The sequence below is a fragment of the Haplochromis burtoni genome, unplaced genomic scaffold, assembly GCF_018398535.1.
Source record: "Haplochromis burtoni strain Fernald_Lab_line unplaced genomic scaffold, NCSU_Asbu1 Contig_667, whole genome shotgun sequence".
Taxonomy (NCBI): Eukaryota; Metazoa; Chordata; class Actinopteri; order Cichliformes; family Cichlidae; genus Haplochromis; species Haplochromis burtoni.
In genome coordinates, this window is record NW_024583028.1 from 145,785 (window position 1) to 158,215 (window position 12,431).

General features: G+C 44.3%; 1 protein-coding gene across 1 annotated transcript in view; it reads right to left on the reverse strand.

The window, feature by feature from the left end:
• Positions 1–12,431, reverse strand: part of LOC102309201 (MAM domain-containing glycosylphosphatidylinositol anchor protein 2) — a gene marked incomplete in the record, with an annotated part of 151,758 nt that overhangs the window by 99,228 nt on the left and 40,099 nt on the right. Inside the window, 1 exon segment of the mRNA XM_005949564.3 lies at positions 9,874–10,013. Within this exon segment, the coding sequence (XP_005949626.3) occupies positions 9,874–10,013 (140 nt within the window).

The following is a 12,431-nucleotide window of genomic DNA, read 5'->3' on the forward strand; positions in this document are numbered from 1 at the left end:
GTTCTTCTCCTCCATCATGCTTTTCTCTCCATCCATCCGTCTCCCAGTGACGACTGGTGAGCTCTCCAGAGGAAAGCTAGAACATCTCTGTTGCCCGTGCTGCAGAGGTTCATCATTCCCACCACGTGATACTGGGACACTGCTTTCCATAACTGCGGCTTCAGATCGGTGCTGCGAGGCATTCTGCAGTAAACCGAACTAACCGACATCAGGACCTGAGGCATCGTCACACTTTTTCAGCAACTTAAATGTTTAAGAAAATCACTAAATTAAGGTCCTGAGCGAGCTGTGGGCTCTCCATGATGCAAGCATGTGTTCTTCACTCACAGTGTGTTCATACACCATTCTGCATTTAATCATTAGCTATAATTAACGCAAGGACGTTTGGGTAACAATGTCTCTATTGAGGCCACTAAATGAATCAAACCGAACTGAACCAAGAGCAGAATCAGCATCATGTTTATCTCCCCAGAAGCTGGTTTTACATGTTAATCACTTTCTGGTCCTGTCAGGATTATTGTCAGGCACCTGGACTCCCCTCAGCACTATTCTACTTCCCACAAAGTCCTCTGATGTGTGTGCAGGTTATGAATAAAAGCAACAAAAGAGAGATGGTGCATAGTCTCTCTCACAATGTTTGTCTCAAGTCTTTCTTCCATCCTGAGTGAGTCACACAGCTGCCACTCCATGTTGTTCCTCCCTCCTTTGTGAGCAGACCAAACTGAACCTGCACATGTTCTTGTTGCATTTCCTCCAAAACGGACTTTCTCTTCACTTTCACTCTTCATTTTCAGTTGCATCAGGATGATGTCAGGAAGCAGCCCGTCCCGATGTGAAGGATCCACAAGGTGCACCTGAGTTGCATCACATAGCCCCTTGTTTTTCATAAGTGTGTTTAGCGTCGATCAGATGGACTCACAAAGATTGTTGTGGAGTTGTCTAGTGTAGACGGGTGGCATGGCTGAGGCTGAAAGCTCAGAGTTCTGGAGTATATCACAGAGACGAGTGTAAGAGTGGGTCCTGTGTCAGACACAGCTGTGTGGAGTCATGCTAGCACAAAGTGATTGTTGAGAAAAACTTTTGTGTGAAAAGGAGAGGCCCGTCTTCATCACTCTGACGCCCTGGTCCATCGTAGATTTGCAGCTGAAACCCAGTCATTAATGTTTTGGCCATAACTGATGATACGTGACTGTTAAGTCCACCCTTTGCCTTACGAGCCAGGTTTGCCCTGGGCTCTGTGGCTAACATCTGCAGGAGGATCTATTCTCCGTCAGAGGTTTATTTGTTGGAAACTTAAGAAAAGCTTGTGGAGTGATTGGGGCTCTTGTATATTTTTGCAAGTTCTGAAGCAGTTGAGTATTGAACATGGTTTGCATGTATCATGGACAGGGTCAGGGTGTACTGGACCAGAACTGAGTCAGGACTGGGAGGATGGGCTGCCATGGCTCTGGCAGTCAGTTGGGAACTGCAACTCTTGACCACAGAAAGCCAGTTGTGTCATGTTTGTTGCAGCTGTACTGCTGTCACGATGCAGCTGGAACTGCTGAGCTGTGTAGCGGACTCTTGTATATATTAGCGCTGCTCTTTGGCAGCGGCCAGTTTGGGGCATGCTATGGCGAAACATGGCTTACAAGATGTCCGGGATTCAGATGACCTGTTTTATGAGCTGAAAATCTGATAAAACTAATATTTTTAAACTGGTTCAGTCAAAGTAAACAACGTCCTTTCCTTTGCTCTGAGGATGGGATTTAGTTTGTGTGCAAATGTGAGTTGTTGTTGACGGGGTAAAGGCAGGTCCCACTCTTACTGTGTGCACATGAGATCTCTGCACTCATTGCTCCATCTGGACTACATGAATATACAGGTGTAACATAGTCATGGTTGGAAAGGTGTTCAGCATGTTTGGATGATTTGGTAGCTTGTACCAAGTACAGGATGTGCATATTCAGCACATTATGACCTGTTTGATTGTTTGGCTGGAACACGTTTTACTGTCAGTGTGGTTAAATGTGACTTTGTAAAGGCAACAGTGATGTATCACAGCACAGTGCTGGGACAGGAGTATCAGTATTCTTCCCACCAAGAAGGACTTGATGTGGTTCTTTTGCTGCAACGTTTGTACAAACGTCTCCTCTGTGGTTTCATAACTGACTGCAGAGTTTGTGTGGTCCTCTGAGGGAGCTTCATACTGTAAGCAATCTGTTGTGTCCACTTCCTGTTCTGGCTTCTGTCTGGATCAGCGCTTCACGCTCCAGGTGGATGTTCATGCAGTTCTGCTACAGGAGGACGGCACTAATGAACCAGTTTACTTCCTATGAGCTTAACTGTGATCAACCAGGAAGCCTCGCCTCTGATTCGGGCTCTGCACCCCTCTGAAGCACGTGCTGGTATTAGAGGTGGTTTACAAAGACCATAACCCTGTGACCTCTGAGAACTCAGTGAGGTCACTGTTGCTGCATGTTAGATATTTAAATGGTAAAGATAACACTGTGACAGACCCACAGTCCCACTGTGGGAAGTGTTTACCAACTTCAGGGGCATGTTCTCATTAATGTCTTTTTTCAGTCCCCCTGATGTTGTATATGACTTACTGACTACCTGTTTGTGGCAGCAGGTGAGACAAACCCTAACCCGTGCTCTACACCTTTGCTTGTGTTCCAGCTTCTTGGTGGGTGGAGGCTCGTCAGCACCAGCAGGGAACATCTGGGCCTTGTGTTCCCAGACTATATATTTTGTCTCACCTTTGTTAAACATATTAACAACACAAACACCTTGCCCAGGGACATTTTGCAGCCAGAGATTGAAGCACCAACCTTCTGATTTGTAGGTGACCTGTTCAATCTCCTGAGCTCCAGCTACTGGTTATTATCATTTATATTTTCAGGGAATTTCATTACTGTGTGTTAGATTGGTTACATATAGATTCCTTATTTACCCCTCCTCTGTCTCCTCTGGGTCTAAGCTGGATTAAACATCTATACATTGAGTTGATAAGCAGATTTCCCACGTGCTGATTGCTCCACTGCCAGCTGGACTGAAACTGACTTTGTATTGCTTGTTAGTGCAGACCGACAGTTAACAGTCTCAAAACAGTGAATACATGGTCTAAAAATACTCTGTCCATAGATGCTGGGTCAGAGTGACGGCACAGTCTAGTTACTATTGCTGTAGTCACATAACTGACAGCAACCTGTTACTATCCTCACAGACAGATGTTATAGCTTCATCGATCATTTCCTCATCTGCGTCTGGAACATGGGTGCAGCAGACAGTCAGAGACCTACCTATCCTCTGTGGGGTACACTAAGAGACACACTCTCATGCACTGAACGGATAATTGGAGGTGAGCTTCCCTCCCTCCAAGACATCTACAGGAAGCGCTGCCTGAGGAAAGCGGGGAGGATCATCAAGGACTCCAGTCACCCCAGCCATAAACTGTTCAGACTGCTTCCATCAGGAAGGAGGTTCTGCAGCATCCGGTCCCGTACCAGCAGACTGAGAGACAGCTTCTTCCACCAGGCCATCAGACTGCTGAACACGTCATAGACACCTCAGCTTCACTACTGGAACTTTCAACATTATGCACTCCATACTGTACTAGTAAGCCACTTGTTTTGCACATTATTATTATTTGACTCTATATAGTAATATGTATTATAAAGACTTTTCAGGGCTTATATTATAGGCTTGAGATTTGTCCTTTTAACTTATATATCTTATTTAATTTGTAAAATATGTGTACACACACACACACACACACACACACACACACACACACACACACACACAGACACACACACTTAGACAACACACAACAACCACAACACACACACACAAACACTAGATATTTAGTATACACATCCAGAAATGCATATACTATTATATATTGTACATATATTTATTAGTTTCAGATGTAGCCATTCTTGTATTTTGCTTGTTTACATTATTGTATTTTGCACAACTCTGTTGCTTGTGAAGCTCGCACACAAGAATTTCACTCACATGTGCTGTACCAATGTACCTGCACATGTGATGTGACAATAAAAGTGATTTGATTTGATTTTGACACATTTATGCATCTCTGCACGTCTGGTTTTAGCAACATGTTCAAAAATCCTTCTGTTCGAGAGGCGAGAAAACTCACACCCCAATTCAGATCAATGGAAACCCTGTGGAGAAAGTCTCTAATTTTAAATACCTCGGTGTTTATATCAACGAGGACCTTAATTGGAACACACATACGGACTTCCTCATCAGCAAAGGCAGACAGCGCCTCTATCATCTGAGGCGTTTAAAGAGGTTTAAGATCTCCAAGAACATCCAGAGGAGATTCTACACCGGGGTCATTGAGAGCATCCTGTGTAATAACATCACGGTGTGGTACGGGAACTGCACAGTACAGCAACAGAAAGCCCTGCAGAGGGTCGTGCGCACAGCTGAACGCACTATGGGAACATCTTTACCAACACTGCAGGACATCTACGCTGAAAGGTGCAGATCCCGGGCCATCAGGATCACTAACGACTCCAGCCATCCCGCTTACAAACTGTTCAGGCCACTGAGGTCAGGGAAACGCCTCTGTAGCCTGAAAACAAGAACTGAAAGGTTCAGGAGGAGTTTTTACCCACAAACAGTGAGACTCCTCAATCAAAACACAAATCGGACAACATGATGGACAATTCCATACACAGTATATAATTTTCCTTTGAGTTTTATCCTTATTTTTATTTGTATTTTATCATATACATCTGTATTTATGTAAATACGTACACTATAGCTCTTAACTATTACAGCGTAATATTTTGCACGATATTATACATTTTTATACTTTTATATAGATATTTTTTATTATAAGTTTAGTAAGATGCACAGTGGGGGGGGGAGTACTTTTTAGCCGGAAAAAACATTTCACTGTGTGTTGTACTAGTTATAACTACATGTGACAAATAAATAAAGAATTGAAATTGAATTGTTTCGGTGCAGGTTTAGCAGCTCACTCCCTAAATTGAAATCCTAGTTCAGCGTGTGCACCGTGACGTAGTTTCTGCTCGGGGCAGTTCAAGGGTTTTGTACTGCACTGGTGGCACTAAGCTTATTCTCTGTTATCCACCTCCAGTCTGAACATGTGGAAGCTATGTTGCCTTCTTAACAGAACTATAACATGTCCTCTGCAACTGCTGTTTTCTCCTGAGGTTGAATATCTTCAGGCTACCAACCTGTAATATTTCCTGCCTTGAAAAATTAGTCTCTGCATCCAACTGTGTATAAGATGCTGTCGAAAGACCTGCTTTGTGAAGAATAGCCAAACCGAGTGAAAGGCTAGTGGACGTCAGTGCGTTCCTGCCCAGGTCCGTCTGCTGTGCTCCCAGTTAAACACACGGGAGTTGTTAACCCAGTCTGGTTTTGCCTGAAGATACAGAAGAGCATTTCAGTGAAACTGCCCCAGAGTCAATATAGTGTTTGTTCCGCCCCTCGTCCACAGTGATTGGACGACTGGGTAAAGTTACAGATGTAGGTGACATGTTTAACCCAAAGTTTAACCTTTGACCTTCAGCAACCAAAAACAAAAGCATGTAGTCTTCAAACAGCTGGGAAAGAGTAACCGCCTCAGGGGACAGTGTTAGCTTGTATGCATGTGACAGTGGGAACATCAGTGGATATCATCCATCTTCAGATTACTTCAGACGACAGAGAAAGTTTGGGATATTTGCATTTTCAAAGTTTCTGGGGAACCGAGACGACAAATCTGTGGATTCCTCTACATCAGAGCCATTTCTCTGACACACTGTACTTACTGCATCGCACAGTTTACTAGCTTGGCATATTTAGTGTTTGAACGCCTGGACCTACTGACCATCAGCTGCACCACATGGTAGTATGCATATACTATTATATATTGTACATATATTTATTAGTTTCAGATGTAGCCATTCTTGTATTTTGCACAACTCTGTTGCTTGTGAAGCTCGCACACAAGAATTTCACTCACATGTGCTGTACCAATGTACCTGCACATGTGATGTGACAATAAAAGTGATTTGATTTGATTTGATGTTAAGCTCGTTAAAATGCTTTTAAAATCAGAGCGTCTGCAGTTCCTGTCGTAACTTTGCAAAGTGGAGCCAGAAGGGAGACGAAAGGTGTTGAGGAAAAACGAGTGTGCAGAAGAAAAAAAGTTCTGCGCACTGAAAGACACAGAGAGAGACAGTGACAGTGGTGTGTGTGTGTGTGCTTTGGTGTGTGTGTGTGTGTGTGTGTGTGTGTGTGTGTCTGTCTCTGTTGCCAGGCCTGTAACTGACAGCAGAGAGAGACGGACTAAAGAGGAGAGCGCAGGAAGTGAAGAACGGGGGTAAGAGAGAGGACAGAGAGAGGTGGGGAGTCACTCCAACAGCTGATTGCTGCTGATAATGTCCACACCAACACTGGACATGAGGTGGAGATGCAGTGAGATGCAGTGATGACATGGCAACAGAGGAAAGTAGAGGAGATGATTAACAAAACGAAGAAGGAAGAAGACATCTGAGAGGAAACGAGCACAAGGAATGAAGGAAAGACAAAAGGAGACAAAAATGAGGACAGGTTACAAGAGAGGAGACAAAGAAAGGGTGGAGGGAGGAACAGTTGGGGAACTTAACTGAGCTGTTAATGAGCTATGAACAGAGCGGACCGTCTACTAACTGCAAGTTTGATCTCTGCCTTACTCCGGATGGTGGGAGGAGCATTGGAGTGAGTGAACGTTAGGCACGTCAGCATAGTAAGAAGGCCTGAATGGGCCCCGAGTGAGAGTCTGAGAGCTCAGACTGAGCAGAAATGTGAAGAACAGCCTGTTTGGACTTTAAGCCTTTATTTGGCTGCACTTCACACCAACAAGCTTAGAACTGCAAAAAGCTCCACTTCCAGTACACCAGAATAAGAAGCTGGTGCAGTGCAGCATTTGGTGCTAACAGGAAGTGACAAACTTCAATTTCAGCAGTAATGCAGCCGTGTCTGCTCTGGCATTTGCTCCAACCTCGCTGCATGTATAAGAGCAGTAGCAGGGTGGTGTTCCCCTCCATCAGTGTTACTGCATCAGTGGGGTTTTAGGGACGCAGCTGATTTCTTTTCCTCTAAAAGCCAAAAGCAACACTTATCACTAATCCAGTCACCAAAATTCATTTGTGCTATTACTGACAAACATTTAAAATGATTTATGGAGTCAGTGCGACCACAGCGACAGACTGATGGGAAACACACCGGGCTGAAACAGGCTGAACTACATCAGCCTTTGAGTCGTGCAAAAGGTTTCACCTTGGGAAGCCTGAAGTAGCTGCTAAATGATGCAGACATAACGGCCTCTGGTTGTGACATGTGGTTCAGGCGCAGGGTTCATAACGCACCAACAGCAAACTGCACTTAAAGTTGCAGGAGACAACTTTAAGACTTTTCACACTTAGCGAGGGTAAGTGGGATTACTGCCACTGTCACAGCGACCTCATCGCGTTAGCACAGACTCAAACCATCAGCATCACAAAGCAAAGAAAGGAAGGGAAGGGCCGATGAGGGGAAGGAACCAGCTTAAAGAATGTAATGTAAAGTTATGACAAGAGCCACAGTTCTTTACTAGGTTAGAAGATGAAAGATTTATACCAGTGAACATTTGCTCTGACCACCCTGAGAAATGCCCAGTTTGAGCCAATGACAGCACTTCATGGTGGGAGAAAACAACTCCTGAGAAAAATCACGTGAGAGAAGTGCTTTGACCAAAACACAGTGGAAGTGTTGGTCCAAACAGGGGACGTCCCGTCCTACTGTCTCTGTGAGACACAAGATCTGTGACGAGGTTACAGAGACATCCTGCAGCAGTTCCCAGCCAACAGCAACGGCAGCACCTCCTTCTCTACTCTTTGATATTGTTGAAGAGTTCCTGTCTCCAGACTGTTGATGTTATACACATGCAAAGCTGCTGCTGATGCCTCAGAACTGAGGTTTGCAGCAAAATCAAGAGATCCAGACAGAGGCGTTGATCCATCACTATAATGTAATGCTGTTGAAGTCTGCTTAAACACGCTGCTGCAGCAGGTCCAGTCCGTGTCTCTGAAGGGCTCAGCAGAGCTTATTCAACAAGTCACAACACAGTGGTTTCATTTACTATTGTTATTATGAAGGTTAAGTTTGAACAGCACATCGAATTCTGTCTTCTGTCCTAAATTAAGATTTTCTGGAAGATGCAGACACAGGCATTGGCAAACAGAACAGGATGGTGAAAATGAGGCTGATGGGAAATCAGAGCCAAGCACACATGATTATTCTATCGCCCGACATCATGCGATCAACTTCACAATGTCAGATTAGTGCAAGAAAGACCTTTCCCAGTGCAGACACAGTAGATTTGCTTATTCTGGAAGACGCCAGGCGTTGGCAAAGCGAAGAGGACTGTGGGAAATCCGACTGTAGGGCTGTTCCAGTGGAAGATCCCGACTCGGAAAGAACAAGCAGCAGCACTCCTGTTCTCCTACACATGAATGTAACAGGGCTACAGTGACTCATCAGGTGAGTTGGTTACAAAAAGCAAAGCTTTTGCTTTGATGCTTCGTTTGAAGAAACTCTACAGAGCTCACCACGTTAGCGCAACATTTGTGACTAAAAAGCGTGCGACATGAAAGCCAAGCAGACTCCAGTTTGCAACAGACACCAACAACAACAGAGCAGATGCTGCCCTAGCTTAACATGGAGTCTGTCTGCACACTAACGCAAAAGGCAAAGAGGCGGAGTCATTACCGTGAGCCCACGTGTAGCTCCTCCCATCCACCATCGATAGTTTCACTCAACAAAAAATCTCCATTAAACTGTGGGCAGCTGTGGCTACACCTGCAGCTGCCTCCACCCGTGTGAATGTGAGAGTGAATGAATAGTGGAATAGTACAGCGCTGTATAAATGCAACCCATTATTATTATTATTTTTGCATTTAAGACAATATTTTCTTCACAAACTCTGATAAAATCTCACATAAACACCATGAGAGGGCAGTTAGTGTACGCACTGAAAGTACTAAAACCACCGAGCCGCTCATTTTACAATCCTCTGTTGTTGCTCTTTTGAACATTACTGTTGGTCTTTAATGAGACAGAAGCTCTTCTTATCCGATTCATCGATGGATTAATGAAATATACTGATTATTGCAGGGCGTTTGCACTGGTTCAGGGTTATTACAGCAGAGTAAAGCAATGGGCGCTCAGCAGAGTGTTGGGACTCCTCCAGGTGACGACCTCCTGAAGCTGGTTGTACAAAGCTGCAGACAGCATGAAGTCATAGCTCTGAGACAGTCACTGCTGCTCCTCTGATCACAGTCAATCCTTGAAAGAGTCATAGCTGTTCACTGCTAAGCTACAGTGTGTAGTGTGAGTCTGTGAGACGTAGCATCAGCAAGTCATGGATTGAAAGGCCTTTACGATCAATAACATAAAGCTGTGTGGAATAAAAGCTGCGCTTACTAAAAGTCTCCTAGAGATCCTTTTCCTTTCTTCTCCTTGTGCCGTTCTCCTCGTCTTCACTCTTGGTAAATGTCTTCATTCACAGACAGCAGTGGCTCTTCTCTGCCTCACGGGGTTTCTTGCTCTTCTTCCTCGTCGCTGTGTGATTGCCGTCTTTTCTGAAACTCAAAGGCTCCACAGTAGCTCCACTCAGCGGGGGCTCTGGCACTTCAGCAGGCCGCTGAGGATAACGGGAGGCTTTTGTTACTGACTGCTGCGACGAATCAACACGGGTGCAGAGTGGAATAGTGTGAATGTAAACTCCACTCTGTTCACTCAGTCTTTGCCACTTCATGACCTGTTTTCTTCCACTGACTGGCACACAAAGTCAAAGTGTTCCCAGTATACCCAGCATGTTGTTACCTGTGGTCGGGGGTGTCCAGTCACCAAACACTGCAGCTCTAGAGTCTCTCCCTCTTTGATAGTGTACACCCTCTCACTGTAGCGCTCCTCCTCCACATTACAGGCCTGACCAGAGTGCACGATTCGCACTGTAGGGGGCGCTGTGAACAACAACACAAATACAAAAGGTTAATATACAAGAGTCGTCTCTGAAAACACATCTAGTGTGTGTGTGTGTGTGAGATGTTTGGATCCATCCACCTGAGCTCATGTGACCTCCTGCCTCCTCCTGTCATTATCACTCTGTCCACATGATGGCACTGCAGCAACCAAATATGCTGCTGCACAAGCCAGCTACACACACTTGTTCATGGACTGCGTATGAGGTGTGTGGTTGGTGGAGCCAGACAAGCTGGTCCGAGTATTTCAGAAACTAAATCTACTGGATTCCCAAAAAGAGAAAACATCCACCGCTCTGGGCAGAAGTGTCGGAACGAGACAGAAGGAGAGCACAGCTGGAGGAAATCAGAACTGACAGACAGAGAAGCAAAGCAGGATTTACTCAGGTGAGACACAGACCTTCAAAGTAAAACAGGAAGTATAACACTGAGACGCGGACTAGACACGGTGGAGACAGAGCAGCTAAGAAACACAGAGACATAAACCAGAGAACTCTATAAGAACCAAAAGCCTAGAGATGATAAGTAACACACAGAGGGAAATACCAGGCACATAACACACAAACTAGACTCAAGGGAGTAACTAAAGACCAACAATGAGAACATAACTCACAATACAAAGTGACAAAAAGCACAGGAAACTCAAAACACAAATATTGTTGCTGACCACGCCCATCCATTTATGACCAAAGTGTTCCCACGTAGCACGACAACGTGTCAGAATCGTCTTAGGCTAGTGGAATAGTAGATCATGGATGTGCTGAACAACACGCATGATACTTTTCATGTGAGTGTGGACCAACATGTCTGTGCAGTGATGTCGCAGTCAAAGCACGACTTCCATGCTGCAGCAGCAGGTGAGGGTAGAAATGATACCGAGGATAAACTATGGACACAAAGTTTCAATATTTATTTTAAACATTTAAATGCTACGGGAATATCATTACGATTTATTTCATAACTTGTGCCAACATGTGCATCAGTCTGAATGAGTCTTTATCAGTGGGCAGCTGGTGTATTATGGTTCCTATAGAGCAGGAAGGTTGCTCAGCACAAATAGTTAACTGGGGATTTTTATAACATGTAGACAACAATGGATGCAATTTCTGACAATTTATCACAATTAACTGCATGTAACTGCCTCTTAATTCAATAGCAGCTTTTGTCTCATGACAACGTTTATGGTAAACTTTAGTCCCACTTTGCAGCACAAAATATCTCTGAATAAAGATATTGAAAGTTCAACTTAAGGTTTAACTTAAGGTTTAAGGTTTAAAGTTTGGTATTTGAATAATCGAGTTTTTTCCTCCTGTACAACTTTAACCATGAAGATTACAGATTTGCATTTGCACACAGGACCAGCAGTCCATGCACATTGTGCACTTGTGCAGAGCTCTCCAGGTCAAGTCTCATTTTTAAAAGGTAAAAACAAAGCAATTAAAGGAAAGTAGAGATCAAGCAAACAGTGGAGCAATCTGCTAGTATTTACAATATAAAAAAGATGTATTTATATATATACAAAAACACTGGACAGGGTGGTGATACAAGTACTTACTGGTGGGAGTTCAAATAGTATATTATATGTAAATAGTGTAATAGTATTGCACACAGTGAAGGAGAGCTGTTGTGCTCAGTCCCAGCTCCATACGTATGATGGACTTCACAGTTCATGATTCACAGATATAAAAGTCCTTATCTTATACAGGGGCTGCCCCTCAATGCATCCCCTGTCTAACAAACGCCTTTGTAACTCCTCCCCACTGACTTCTTTCCTCTGATTGGCTGCCTCATTATCACAAGGTTCAAAGAAGAGGTGAGAGCCACCTGTGCTCACAGGCAGACGACCATTTCAGGAAGAATTTCTGTAAATGGCATCACACAGATCCAAGAGCAGAAAAAATGGCTGAAACAGAGTTTTTACAACAAGGTGGATCCTGAGCTTTAGCTCGTTCACCCACGTAGTAGACAGGTCTCTCAAGCTGGCACTTCTGACTGACTGGTGTCATGGCAGAGTGTCTGTCAACCAGATGCAGGTCTGGCAATGATGGCACTGTTTGTGTTGCTATTTTCCTGTTTTAGTTAGAAGACCCAAATGCCATGTTGCAATGCTATACTGCTATGGTAGCGTTTCAAATGCAGGTTTGAAAGGTTTGTGACTGTACACTTTATCCAAAATCTAGTGAGGATTCACTCATGTTTACCACTGGGTGGCTGTAGCTCAGGAGGTAGAGCGGGTCACCTCAGAGGGTTAGTGGTTCGATCCCTGGCCCCTCCAGTCTGCATGTCAGGAGTGTGAATATGTATGAATGTAGTTAAGAAGCACTCAGTTTAGAGAAAATGTGGCATGTTGTATAGAGCACTTTGAGTAACCTGGGAGACTAAAAAAATGCTGTTCACTGT